The sequence below is a fragment of the Dendrobates tinctorius genome, unplaced genomic scaffold (genome assembly GCF_039654945.1).
Source record: "Dendrobates tinctorius isolate UK_male_01 unplaced genomic scaffold, ASM3965494v1 ptg000315l, whole genome shotgun sequence".
NCBI classification, from domain to species: Eukaryota; Metazoa; Chordata; class Amphibia; order Anura; family Dendrobatidae; genus Dendrobates; species Dendrobates tinctorius.
The window spans coordinates 5,006,932-5,022,174 of NW_027361982.1; the positions used below are offsets into that span (position 1 = coordinate 5,006,932).

The window sequence follows — 15,243 nt, forward strand, 5'->3', positions numbered from 1 at the left end:
TCTTACCAGGGCCAAGGAGAAAAAGAACTGGACTGTTGCTCAGTGGTCTGAGGTGTTGTTTCCAGATGAAAGTAGATTTTGCATTTCATTTGGAAATCAAGGTCCCAGAGTCTAGAGGAAGAGTGGAGAGGCCACAATCCAAGCTGCTTGAGGTTTGAGGTCTAGTGTGAAGTTTCCACAATCAGTGATAGTTTGGTGAGCCATGTCATCTGCTGGTGTAGGTCCACTGTGTTTTATCAAGACCAAAGTCAGCGCAGCCATCTACCAGGAAATTTTAGAGCACCTCATGCTTCCCTCTGCCGACAAGCTTTTTGGAGATGGAAATGTCATTCTCCAGCAGGACTTGGCACCTGTCCACACTGCCAAAAGTACCAGTACATGGTTTACAAACAACAGTATCACTGTGCTTGATTGGCCAACAATCTCGCCTGACCTTAACCCCATAGAGAATCTATGGGGTACTGTCAAGAGGAAGCTGAGACACGAGACCCACCAATGCAGATGAGCTGAAGGCTACTATGAATGCAATCTTGACTTCCATAACACCTCAGCAGTGCCACAGTCTGATTGCCTCCATGCCACACCGCATTGATGCAGTAATTGATGCAAAAGGAGCTCCGACCAAGTATTGAGTGCATTTACTGAACATACATTCATGTAGGCCAACATTTCGGATTTTAAAATAATTTTTCAAGCTGGTGTTATAAAGTATTCTAATTTACTGAGATAATGACTTGGGTTTTCATTGGCGGTAAGCCATAATCATCAACGTTAACAGAAATAAACACGTGAAATAGATCACTCTGTGTGTAATGACTCTATATCATATATAAGTTTAACTTTTTGTATTGAAGAACTGAAATAAATTAAGTTTTTGATGATATTATAACTTTGTGAGAAGCACCTGTATATGTTTGTGTCACACTTCTGAGGTTACCCGATGATACACTCTTGCACTCTTTTTGAGCTTGGACACAATATCGGTTCCTCATAGTGGGTGTGATACTTTTATTTACCTCTTGGCCTGTTTTATGCATGTAATTCTTTGACACATCTCGATCTTCTCTGACTGTATGACTATTGTGTTCTAGGTAGAATGCCAAAAGCAGACAATGGGAACCGCAGTATTGCCTCTTCCTTCATTATCGTTGGGTTTGAAACCTTACGGGAGCTTGAGGTTGTGTTGTTTGCACTCTTCACGGGTATGTACATCCTCACTATTGGAGCCCATTTCCTCATTGTTACATTGGTGGCAGTGGACAAGCGTTTACATAAACCCATGTACCTACTCCTAGCCAACTTCTCCATGCTGGAGGTGCTCTACACCACGGTGACTGTTCCAAAAATGCTCGATACCTTACTGACTCAACAAAAAATTATTTCCTCCCCATTCTGCCTGGCTCAGTTCTACTTTCTGTTTGGTTTTGGCGCAGCCGAGAACTGTCTTCTTGCAGTGATGGCCTATGACCGATATCTAGCCATATGCAGGCCCCTTCATTATGCCACAATGATGACTAGTCGAACCAGCATTAATTTGGCTCTTGGAGCTTGGGTTGGAGGCCTCTTGGCTGCTTCCCCTCCAGCTATGTGGATTTCCACTTTGAAATTCTGCTTTCCCAATTTTATAGACCATTTCTTCTGTGATTACGCCCCTCTCCTAAAGCTCTCGTGTGAGGACACATCAGCAGGAGAGTTTGCTTTTATGGTCATGTCCTGGAGTGTTATTTTGGGCTGCTTTTTCCTAATCATGGTGTCGTATAGCCTCATTATTTTTGCTGTACTAAAAATCCCATCAACTAATGGTCAGAGGAAAGCATTCAGCACTTGTGCTTCCCACCTGGCCGTGGTGTCTATTTTTTATGGGACTGTCATATTCATGTACATTCGGCCCACCTCTCATATTAGGTTTTCCATGGATAAGGTGATATCCATCTTCTATTGTGTAGTAACTCCTTTAATGAATCCCATCATATACTGTCTGCGGAACCAGGAGGTGAAGGGTGCGGTGATCAAAACTTTACATATGTTGGCAAAAAGTGAAAATGACATTTTATTGAGTCCGTGTGATCAAAGCCATCATCTTCCCAGGAAATAAAAATGGCTTCCAACGTTAGTCCACACTGTACATACATGATGTGTGAATGTGACCTCATCATTTACACCGTGACATCAGTTGTGAGATGAAGATGATCAATGCGTGATGGACTACAGTCTTATTAATGCCAATAACAACAATTTGGAAGTTTGCTTTCATTCCTTAAGACCCCATGTAGAATTTCTCACTTTCTCAGAAGTCATCAATATTTTTCTTTACTTTTTAAAGTTTGTACAAATATTAATTTACATCACACAATTAAATGCCTGACCTGTTGGTGTATATGTGTTTTTTATAGGTTACATGTGGAATCATGTAAAACGAGAAACTATATTTCTCCCTTTTTCAAACAAAATGATTGTTATATGTCTTGATTCTCCAAGCCCTTGAGCTTGGTTGATATCGCCAGCAATGCCATCCATGGCCACTCTTCAATGTAGCGTTACATGGAGCAAAGAGAGACCAATTCCAAAAAGAAGAGGTGCCGGTGGAACAGGGTTTATAACATCAGAACGGTATAAGCAGGAAATTCACAGCACTCTTTTTCGAAAGTTGCAGTTTTTTTTTTAATTTCAAGTGAAGAAAACAGAGCTGCAAATATCTACAGTGGTGCTGGGAGGTGGGCGACATAGACTTTTGGTGTTTCGATCCTTCCTCTGCCATGACTGTATGTATCATAGTATGCACATTGTATTTATCCATATTCCTTGGCACTATGGTTATGTTTTCTCCCTCTCTTCTAGTGACCATTGTGACAAAGACTGAGGAAGAGACGAAATGTCAAAAGTCTCTGTCGTTCATCTCCTGGCATCATTGTAGATATTTGCATCTCGGCTTTTTTCACTTAAAATTAATAAAAAATATCTGCAATTTTGGAAAAATTGTTTGCAGTGAATTTCCTACTCATATTTACACTATATGGCAAAAATATTGTAACTTCACCATAACATCAGGGTCTGACCCCACAAATGCTCCACCTTTTCCCCCTTCAGCCAGAAGAGCATTTGTAGGGTCAGACCCTGATGTTGAGGAAGGCTCACAATCTCCATTATAGGTGTTGGATGGGGCTGAGGTCCGCACTTTGAGCGGCCGCTCATGTTCTTCCCCTCCATGTCTGTATGGACCTCATGACGAACAGATAAGGGCACAATGCAGTCAGGGGGTAATGTTCTCTCGGAATCACCAGACCCAGGCTCCTCCATCAGACGCCGGATAGAGAAGTGCAATCCGTCACTGCACAGAACACGTCTCCTCCAGAGTCAGTGGTGGCGGCTTTACACCACTCCATTCGATGTTCGACATTGTGCTTGGTGATGTACGGCTGCATGCAGCTGCTCGGCCATGAAGCTCTGTTTGCTTTTCTCAATTGCAAATTAATGAAGGAATCCTTTAAAAATGATGCATGTGCTGAGTCACTGAGAATCGTTCTAAATGATGTAGACCTGGGATAATAGAAGGAAAGTTCTGCTCCAGCTGCTATTAAAATCTTCTTTAATGAAAAACCATTAAAACATACAATGGTGAAGACTCTCCATATAACCACACCACGACAGAGATGACAGGCTACGCGTTTCGACCAGACGGTCTTTGTCAAAGCCAAACATGCCAACCCATCCAGAAATGTTATCTATTTTACATATGTATGTATAATGTACCGTACATACAGTGAAGGAAATAATTATTTGATCCCTCTGGCAAACAAGACTTTATACTTGGTGGCAAAACGCTTGTTGGCAAGTACAGCAGTCAGGCGTATTTTGTAGTTGATGACAAGGATTGCACACATGTCAGGAGGAATTTTGGTCCACTCCTCTTTGCAGATCATCTCTATATCATTCAGATTTTGAGGCTGTTGCTTGGCAACTCATAGCTTCAACTCCGTCCATAAGTTTTCTATGGGATTAAGGTATGGAGACTGGCTAGGCCACTCCATGACCTTAATGTGCTTCTTTTTGAGCCACTCCTTTGTTGCCTTGGCTGTATGTTTTGGGTCACTGTCTTGTTAGAAGACCCAGCCATGACCCATTTTAAACCCCTTTCCTACATTAGACGTACTATTCCGTCCATGTGACCTGGGATCTAAGTCCCAAGGATGGAATAGTGCGTCTAGCGCGATCAGCTGCGCTCACGGGGGGAGCGCGGCTGATTGCGACCGGGTGTCAGCTGATTATCACAGCTGACACCCGGCACTATGTGTCAGGGGCGGTCACGGACTGCCCCCGACACGCTAACCCCTGGCACACTGCGATAAAACACGATCTCAGCGTACCGGGGGTTTAGGGAAGTATCGGGAGGGAGGGGGCTCCCTCCGTGCTTCCCTGAGACCCCCACAGCAGCGCTGCTGTGGGGGTCTCCTTCCCTGCAGGTCCCCGAATCCAAAATGACGGCGGGGACCTTCGGGGGCCTGCAGGGAGGTGACTTCCTCATGCCTGCAAAGCGCCGGCATGAGGAAGCCTGCAGTACTGCATGTGACAGATCGCTGATCTGTCACAGCGATCTGTGATGTAACAGATCAGCGATCTGTCACATGACAGTTATGTCCCCCCTGGGACATTGTAACAAAGTTTAAAAAAAAGTGTAAAAATAATTTATAAAAAATCGCTAAATAAATAAAAAAAAAAAAAAATTTCCTAATAAATTCATTTTTTGAAAATAATAAAAAAAAAACAATAAAAGTACACATATTTGTTATCACCGCGTCCGTAACGACCCGCCCTATAAAACTGTCCCACTAGTTAACCCCTTTATTGAACCCCTTAAACAATAAAACGAAGCAAAAAAATAAAGCTTTATCATCATACCGCCAAACAAAAAGTGCAATAACGCGCAATCAAAAAGACAGATATAAATAACCATGGTACCGCTGAAAACGTCATCTTGTCCCGCAAGAAATCGAGCCACCACACAGCATCATCAGCAAAAAATTAAAAAAGTTATAGCTCGCAGAATAAAGCGATGCAAAAATAATTATTTTTTATATAAAATTGTTTTCATTGCATAAAAGCGCCAAAACATAAAAAAAAACATAAATGAGGTATCGCTGTAACCATACTGACCCGAAGAATAAAACTGCTTTATCAATTTTACCGCACGCGGAATGGTGTAAACGCACCCCCCAAAAGAAATTCATGAAACGCTGGTTTTTGTTTATTCTGCGTCCCAAAAATCAGAATAAAAAGCGATCAAAAAATGTCACGTGCCCGAAAATGGTAACAATAAAAATGTCAACTCGTCCGGCAAAAAATAAGATCTCACATGACTCGGTGGGTTAAAGTGTGGAAAAATGATAGCTCTCAAAATGTGGTGATGCAAAAACTATTTTTACAATAAAAAGCGTCTTTTAGCGTGCGACAGCTGCCAAAAATAAAAACCCGCCATAAATAGTAAATCAAACCCCCTGTTATCACCCCCTTAGTTAGGGAAAAATAATAAAATAAAAAAAAAGTATTTATTTCCATTTTCCCATTAGGGCTAGGGTTATGGTTAGGGCTAGGGTTAGGGTTAGGGCTAGGGTTAGGTCTAGGGTTAGGGCTAGGGGTGTGTTGGGGTTAGGGTTGGAGTTAGAATTGGGGGGTTTCCACTGTTTTGGCACATCAGGGGCTTTCCAAACGTGACATGGCGTCCGATCTCAATTCCAGCCAAAAAAGGCAAATGGTGCCGCTTCCCTTCCGAGCTCTGCCAGGCGCCCAAATAGTGGTTTACCCCCACGAAAATAGGGGGGGAAGCCAGCACTGCTTAAGGTTAGAACGCATAAATTGGAGTGCATATGCACATAATGTCTAGCTGTATTCAAAAATGAGATATTTAGCAAAAAAATTGATCAATTCAATTGAGCCACCCCGCCGCGCCAAGGCAATCTCATATGGGGGGTCCAAATCTCAGGTATGGATTGCATTTGATATGGTCTTGCTTTTAAAACATTTAGGAGGCCGCAATGGCACAGTGAATAAATAAAAATGTAGAGTAGGACCCCCCATATGAGATTGCCTTGGCGTGGCGGGGTGGCTCAATATATTGATCAATATTTTGCTAAATGTCTCATTTTGAATGCAGTAAGATATGTGCATATGCACCTCATGTTATGCGTTCTGACCACTGGCAGTGCTGGCTCTTCTCTCTTTTTATTGCAAAGTGGTTTACCCCCACATATGGGGTATCAGCGTACTCAGGACAAATTGCACAATAACTTTTGGGGTCCTGTTACTCTTGGGAAAATAACAATTGGGGGTGAAAAGATCATTTTTGTGGAAAAATATGATTTTTTAATTGTACGGCTGTACGTTATAAACTTCTGTGAAGCCCTTGGGGGTTCAAAGTGCTTACCACATATCTAGATAAGTTCCTTGGGGGGTCTAGTTTCCAAAATGGGGTCACTTGTGAGGGGTTTCCACTATTTAGGCACATCAGGAGCTCTCCAAACTTGACATGGCATCCGATCTGAATTCCAGCCAATTTTGCAGTGAAAAAGTCAAACGGTGCTCCTTCCCTTCTGAGCTCTGCCATGCGCTCAAACAGTGGTTCCCCCCCACATATCAGGTATCGGCGTACTCAGGACAAATTGCACAATAACTTTTGCAGTCCAATTTCTCCTGTTACCCTTGGTAAAATAAAAAAATTGAACCTGAAGTAATTTTTTTTGTGAAAAAAGTTAAATGTTCATTTTTTTTTAAACATTAAAAAAATTCCTGTGAAGCACCTGAAGGGTTAATAAACTTTTTGAATGTGGTTTTGAGCACCTTGAGGGGTGGAGTTTTTAGAATGGTGTCACTTTTGGGTATTTTATATCTTATAAACCCCTCAAAGTGACTTCAAATGTGATGTGGTCCCTAAAAATAAAATAGTGTTGTAAAAATGAGAAATCGCTGGTCAACTTTTAACCCTTATAACTTCCAAATAAAAGAAAAATTGTTTCCAAAATTGTGCTGATGTACAGTAAAGTAGACATGTGGGAAATGTTATTTATTAACTATTTTGTGTCACATAACTCTCTGGTTTAAGGGCATAAAAATTAAAAGTTTGAAAATTGCAAAATTTTCAGAATTTTCACAATATTTCCGTTTTTTTCATAAATAAACGCAAGTTATAGCGAAGAAATGTTACCACTAAAGTGAAGTTAAATATGTCACGAGAAAACATTCTCAAAATCGCCTAGATCCGTTGAAGCGTTCCTGAGTTATTATCTCATAAAGGGACAGTGGTCAGAATTGTAAAAATTGGCCTGGGAGTTAATGTGCAAACCACCCTTGGTAGTAATGGGGTTAATGCCCTAGCGGAGGGACGGAGGTTGTCATTCAGGATTTTACGGTACATGGCTCCAGCCATTCTCCCATTGATGCGGTGAAGTAGTCCTGTGCTCTTAGCAGAGAAACATCCCCAAAACATGTTTCCACCTCCATGCTTGACAGTGGGGACGGTGTTCTTTGGGTCATAGGCAGCATTTCTCTTCCTCCAAACACGGCGAGTTCAGTTAATGCCAGAGAGCTCAATTTTTGTCTCATCTGACCACAGCAACTTCTCCCAATCACTCACAGAAACATCCAGGTGTTCATTGGAAAAGTTCAGATGGGCCTCCACATGTGCATTTTTGAGCAGGGGGACCTTGCGGGCACTGCAGGATTTCAAACCTTTACAGCATAATGTGTTAGCAATGGTTTTCTTGGTGACTGTGGTCCCAGCTGCCTTGAGATCATTAACCAGTTTCCCCCGTGTAGTTTTAGGCTGATCTCTCACCTTCCTCATGATCAAGGATACCCCACGAGGTGAGATTTTGCATGGTGCCCCAGATCGATGTTGATTGATAGTCATTTTGTATTTCTTCCATTTTCTTACTATTGCACCAACAGTTGTCTCCTTCTCACCCATCACCTTACGTATGTTTTTGTAGCCCATTCCAGCTGTGTGCAGGTCTATGATCTTGTCCCTGACATCCTTATAAAGCTCTTTGCCCATGTTGTAGAGGTTAGAGTCTGACTGATTAATTGAGTCTGTGGACAGGAGTCTTTTATATAGGTGACTATATAAGACAGCTGTCTTTAATGCAGGTAACAAGCTGATTAGGAGCGTCTAACTGGTCTGTAGGGGCCAGAACTCTTAACGGTTGGTAGGGGATCGAATACTTATTTTTACTGCAAAATGCAAATAAATTTATGTAATTTATACGATGTGATTTTCTGGATTTTATTTTTGATATTCTATCTCTCAATTTTAAAATGAACCTACCCTTAAAGTTATAGACTGTCATTGTCAGTGGGCAAACTTACAAAATCAGCAAGTGTCCAAATACAGGTGCATCTCACAAAATAAGATTATCATCAAAAAGTTAATTAATTTCAGTTATTCAATACAAAAAGTGAAACTCATATATTATATAGAGTCATTACATAGAGAATCTATGTGGTATTGTCAAGAGGAAGATGAGAGACACCAGGTCCAATAACGCAGATGAGCTGAAGGCTGCTATCAAAGCAACCTGGGCTTTCATAACACTTTAGCAGTGCCACAGACTGATCGACACCATGCCACGCAAAATGATGTAGTAATTGATTTCAAAGTGGCCCCGACCAAGAATTGACTGCATTTACTGAACATACATTTCAGTAGGCCAACATTTTGGATTTTAAAATATTTTTTTTCAAGCTGGTGTTATAGAGTATTCTAAATTACTGAGATAATGACTTTTGGGTTTTCATTGGCTGTAAGCCATAATCATCAACAAACAGAAATAAACACGTGAAATAGATCACTCTGTTTGGGATTAAGGTCAGGCGCGTTTGCTGGTCAATCAAGCACAGTGATACTGTTGCTTGTAAACCAGGTGTTGGTACTTTTGGCAGTGTGGACCGGTGCCAAATCCTGCTGGAGAATGAAATTCCCAACTCCAAAAAGCTTGTCAGCAGAGGGAAGCATGAAGTGCTCTAAAATTTCCTGGTAGACGGCTGCGCTGACTTTGGTCTTGATAAAGCACAGTGGACCTATTTCAGCAGATGACATGGCTCCCCAAACTATTATTATTATTATTTATTATTATAGTGACATTTATTCCAAGGTGCTTTACATGTCACAACTGGTACAGGAGGAGAGAGAACCCTGCCCGCAAGGGCTCACAATCTACAAGGGATGGGTGAGGATACAGTAGGTGAGGGTAAAGCTGGTCATGCAGTGGTTTGTTACTGGAGGTTGTAGGCTTGTCAGAAGAGGTAGGTCTTCAGGTTCTTTTTGAAGGTTTCCATGGTAGGCGAGAGTCTAATATGTTGTGGTAGAGAGTTCCAGAGTAGGGGTGATGCCCGGGAGAAATCTTGTATGCGATTGTGGGAAAAGGAGAGAAGAGGGGAGTATAGAAGGAGATCTTGTGAGGATCAGAGGTTGCATGCAGGTAAGTACCGAGAGACGAGGTCAAATCATCACTGATTGTGGAAACACTAGACCTTAAGCAGCTTAGATTGTCTGTCTCTCCACTCTTCCTCCAGACTCTGGGACCTTGTTTTCCAAGGTCTAGTGTGAAGTTTCCACAATCAATGATGGTTTCAGGGGTCAAGTCATCTGCTGGTGTAGGTCCACTGTGTTTTATCAAGACCAAAGTCAGTGCAGCCGTCTACCACTAAATTTTAGAGCACTTCATGCTTCCCTCTTCCGAAAAGCTTATTGGAGATGGAAATGTCATTCTCCAGTAGGACTTGTCACATGTCCACACTGCCAAAAGTACCTATACCAGGTTTAAAAACAACAGTATCACTGTGCTTGATTGGTCAGCAAACTCACCTGACCTTAACCACATAGAGAATCTATGGGGTATTGTCAAGAGCAAGATGAGAGACACCAGACCCAACAATGCAGACGAGCTGAAGGCTGCTATCAAAGCAACCTGAGCCTCCATAACACCTCAGCAGTGTCACAGGCTGATCGCCACCATGCCATGCGGCACTGATGCAGTAATTGATGCCAAAGGAGCCCCGACCAATCAATTAGTGCATTTACTGAACATACATTTCAGTAGGCCAACATGTTGGATTTTAAAATCATTTTTTCAAGCTGGTGTTATAGAGTATTCTAATTTACTGAGATAATGAGTTTTGGGTTTTCATTGGCTGTAAGCCATAATCATCAACAGTAACAGATATAAACACGTGAAATAGATCACTCTGTTTGTAATGACTCTAATATATGAGTTTCACTTTTTGTTTTGAAGACCTGAAATAAATTAACTTATTGAGGATATTCTAATTTAGTGAGATGCACCTGTAAATATTTCCTTCCCTGTACCAATAATGTCTGTGTTTAAATATACATTGGATCCATTAACCCCTTCACTACCAAGGGTGGTTTGCACGTTAACTACCAGGCCAATTTTTACAATTCTGACCACTGTACCTTTATGAGGTCATAACTCTGGAACGCTTTCATGGATCCCGGTGATTCTGACATTGTTTTCTCGTGACATATTGTACTTCATGTTAGTGGTAAAATTGCATTCAAATAACTTGCATTTATTTGTGAAAAAAACGGAAATTTGGCGAAAATTTTGAAAATTTCGCAATTTTCCAACTTTGAATTTTTATGCCCTTAAATCACAGCGATACGGCACACAAAAAACTTAATACATAACATTTCCCACATGTTTACTTTACATCAGCACAGTTTTGGAACCAAAATTTTTTTTTGTTAGGAAGTTATAAGGGTTAAAAATTGACCAGCGATTTCTCATTTTTGCAACACCATTTTATTTTTAGGGGCCACTTCACATTTGAAGCCACTTTGAGGGGTCTATATGATAGAAAATACCCAAAAGTGACACCATTCTAAAAACTGCACCCCTTAAGGTGCTTAAAACCACATTCAAGAAGTTTATTAACCCTTTAGGTGCGTCACAGGAATTTTTTGAATATTAAAAAAAAAATGAACAGCTAACTTTTTTTCACAAAAAAAATACTTCAGGTTCAATTTTCTTTATTTTACCAAGGGTAACAGGAGAAATTGGACTGCAAGACTTATTGTGCAATTTGTCCTGAGTACGCTGATACCTGATATGTGGGGGGGAACCACTGCTTCGGCGCATGGCAGAGCTCAGAATGGAAGGAGCGCCGTTTGACTTTTTCAATGCAAAATTGGCTGGAATTCAGATCGGACGCCATGTCACGTTTGGCGAGCCCCTGATGTACCTAAACAGTGGAAACCCCCCCAAGTGACCCCATTTTGGAAACTAGACCCCCCAAGGAACTTATCTAGATATGTGGTGAGAACTTTGAACCCACAAGGGCTTCACAGAAGTTTATAACGTACAGCAGTACAATTAAAAAATCATATTTTTTCCACAAAAATGATCTTTTCACCCTCAATTCTTATTTTTCCAAAAGTAACAGGACCCTAAAAGATATTGTGCAATTTATCCTGAGTACGCTGATACCCCACATGTGGGGGTAAACCACTATTTGGGCGTATGGCAGAGCTCGGAAGGGAAGCAGCGCCATTTGACGTTTTTGGCTGGAATTGAGATCGGACACCATGTCGCGTTAGGAAAGCCCCTGATGTACCAAAATAGTAGAAACCCCCCACAAATGACACCATTTTGGAAACTAGACCCCCCAAGGAACTTATCTAGATGTGTGGTGAGCACTTTGAACCCCCCAGTGCTTCACTGAAGTTTATAACGTCCGGGCGTGAAAATAGAAAAATCGTATTTTTTCCACAAACATGATCTTTTAGTCCCCATTTTTTTATTTTCCCAAGGGTAACAGGAGAAATTGGACCCCAAAAGTTGTTGTCCAATTTGTCCTGAGTACGCTGATACCTCATATGTGGGAGAAAACTACTGTATGGGCACACGTCGGGGCTCGGAAGGGAAGTAGTGACGTTTTGGAATGCAGACTTTGATGGAATGGTCTGCGGGTGTCATGTTGCGTTTGGAGAGCCCCTGATGTACCTAAACAGTGGAAACCCCCCACAAGTGACCCCATTTTGGAAACTAGACCCCCTAATGAACTTATCTAGATGTGTGGTGAGCACTTTGAACCCCCCAGTGCTTCACAGAAGTTTATAACGACCGGGCGTGAAAATAAAAATATCGTATTTTTTCAACAAACATCATCTTTTAGTCACCATTTTTTTATTTTCCCAAGGGTAACAGGAGAAATTGGACCCCAAAAGTTGTTGTCCAATTTGTCCTGAGTACGCTGATACCTCATATGTGGGAGAAAACTACTGTATGGGCACACGTCGGGGCTCGGAAGGGAAGTAGTGACGTTTTGGAATGCAGACTTTGATGGATTGGTATGCGGGTGTCATATGCGTTTGGAGAGCCCCTGATGTACCTAAACTATTGAAACTCCCCACAAGTGACCCCATTTTGGAAACTAGACCCCCCACGGAGCTTATCTAGATGTGTGGAGAGCACTTTGAACCCCCAAGTGCTTCACAGAAGTTTATAACGCCTGGGCGTGAAAATAAAGAAAACATTTTTTTCTGCAAAATTATATTTTTGCCCCCAATTTTTTATTTTCCTAAGGGTAACAGGAGAAATTGGACCCCAAAAGTTGTTTTGTAATTTGTCCTGAGTAGGCTGATACCCTACATGTGGGGGTAAAACACTGTTTGGGCACATGGCAGAGCTTGGAAGGGAAGGAGCACCATTTGACTTTTTCAACGCAGAATTGGCTGGAATTGAGATCAGACGCCATGTTGCCTTTGGAGAGCACCTGATGTGCCCAAACAGTGGAAACCCCCAATTATAACTCCAACCCGAACCTCAACACACCCCTAACCCTAATCTGAGCCCTAGCCCTAACCCTAGCCCTAACCCTAGCCCTAACCCTAGCCCTAACCCTAACCCTAACCCTAGCGGGAAAATGGAAATAAATACATTTTCTTTTAGTTTTATTATTTTTCCCTAACTAAGGGGGTGATAACGGGGGGTTTGATTTACGATTTATGGCGGTTTTTATGTTTGGCGGCTGTCGCACGCTAAAAGACGCTTTTTATTGTAAAAATAGTTTTTGCATCACCACATATTGTGAGCTATAATTTTTCCGTATTTTGACCCACCGAGTCATGTGAGGTCTTATTTTTTGCGGGACGAGTTGACGTTTTTATTGGTACCATTTTCGGGCACGTGACATTTTTTAATCGCTTTTTATTCCGATTTTTGGGACGCAGAATGAACAAAAACCAGCGTTTCATGAATTTCTTTTGGGGGGTGCGTTTACACCGTTCCGCGTGCGGTAAAATTGATAACGCGTTTTTATTCTTCGGGTCAGTACGGTTACAGCGATACCTCATTTAGGTCTTTTTTTATGTTTTGTCGGTTTTTTGCAATGAAAACTATTTTATATAAAAAATAATTATTTTTGTATCGCTTTATTCTGCGAGCTATAACTTTTTTATTTTTTTGCGGATGATGCTGTATGGTGGATCGTTTTTTGCGGGACAAGATGATGTTTTCAGCGGTACCATGCATATTTATATGCGTCTTTTTGATCGCGCGTTATTGCACTTTTTGTTCGGTGGTATGATAATAAATCATTATTTTTTGCTTCGTTTTTTATTTTTATTTTTTAAGGGGTTCGCTAAAGGGGTTAACTAATGGGACAGTTTTATAGGGCAGGTCATTACGGACGCGGCGATACCAAATATGTGTACTTTTATTGTTTTTGTTTTTTTTTATTTTGAAAAAATGGATTTATTGGGGAATATTTTTTTTTTTTTTACTGATTTATTTAGCGATTTTTTTTTTAATTATTTTTAACACTTTTTTTTTTTTTTTTTTACTTTATTACCTTGTCCCAGGTGGGACATCACTGTCCTGTGACAGATCGCTGATCTGTCACATCACAGATCACTGTGACAGATCAGCGATCTGTCACAGGCACTGCTGCAGACTTCCTCATGCCTGCGCTTTGCAGGCAGTGAGGAAGTCAGCTCCCTGCAGGCCCCCGTCGCCATCTTGGATCCGGGGGCCTGTAGGGAAAGAGCCCCCCGCAGCAGCGCTGCACATTGCGCTGCCGTGGGGGGCTCAGGGAAGCACGGAGGGAGCCCCCTCCCTGCCGATGCTTCCCTTTAACCCCCGGTACACCGCGATCGCGTTTGATCGCGGTGTGCAAGGGGTTAACGTGTCGGGGGCGGTCCATGACCGCCCCTGACACATTGTGCCGGGTGTCAGCTATGATAATTAGCTGACACTCGGCCGCGATCAGCGGCGCTCACCACGTGGGCGCCGCTGATCGCGATGACGTAATATTCCGTCCATGGTAATTAGGTCCATGGTCACATGGACGGAATATTACGTCAATTGTAGGTAAGGGGTTAAAGAAAAAAGAAGAAAAAACTTTTTAAAAAAAATAAAATGCTTGAGTTTCAAGAGATAATTTGACTTGGTTTCTGGAAGAAAAAAAACATGGAAAAACAGATGAAAACTTATGACAATATATTTGCATGTGGGTTGCCCTCCCAGGGCTGCGGGGTTACTCGGTACCAGGCCGGTCTCAGCGAGTGGTGTGTCACAGCAGCGGTGACCCAGTCCGTGGCCCTGGGCGCCCAAGTAATGGCAGGATAATGCTTATGGTGGAATGTAGTTAACGGAATAGTTCGTGACGCCACCTGTGGTGTTCGGTAAGTGGGATGTTAGGCCGACGCTGCAGACAGATCCTCTGGGACAGATGGTGTGGTGCAGCAGGGATGTTATAGCCCTCCACAGGCAGGGCTGTTGTCCCAGGGCAGAATAGGTGAAGTGACACTTGGATGGTGTAGTGTCCAGTGCAGGGGATGCAGCAGTGTCAGGGCCAGGCTGGCGGACGCAGGAAGGAATGGAGGACACCAGGGCATGTAGTTCCAAAGCTTTACTCACAGTCTGTAGTGCCCGCTTCTGTGCCGTGTCCTCCGGGTCAGGGACTCAGTCAACCTCCAGGCAAGATGGAATGCTCCCTTCCAACACTCCGCCAACTTATGTACCTTTTCTGAACGTCTCCTCTGTAGTGCCTTTAAGTGTGAAGACCTCCTAGTACTGAGTTACACTGGAGTTCCTCCTATCAGATGTTCCCAAGAACTCTACTCGTACGGCAGACAGCTGTAGCCTGCTTCGGGGACTCCCTTCTACTGAGTCCCAGCTCTCTATCCGTGTTGCTGTTGTGCCCCCAAGTCTTAGATGGGAGTAGTGCATTTAC

The 15,243-nt window shown here is 42.3% G+C and overlaps 1 protein-coding gene across 1 annotated transcript; it reads left to right on the top strand.

The window, feature by feature from the left end:
• Positions 1-1,072: 1,072 nt before the first annotated feature.
• Positions 1,073-2,095, top strand: LOC141073758 (olfactory receptor 10C1-like; the record flags this gene model as incomplete). Its single annotated transcript, XM_073561160.1, has 1 exon — positions 1,073-2,095. A coding segment is annotated over one exon (1,023 nt), but the record flags the coding sequence as incomplete, so codon positions are not given.
• Between the last annotated feature and the right edge of the window lie 13,148 nt (positions 2,096-15,243).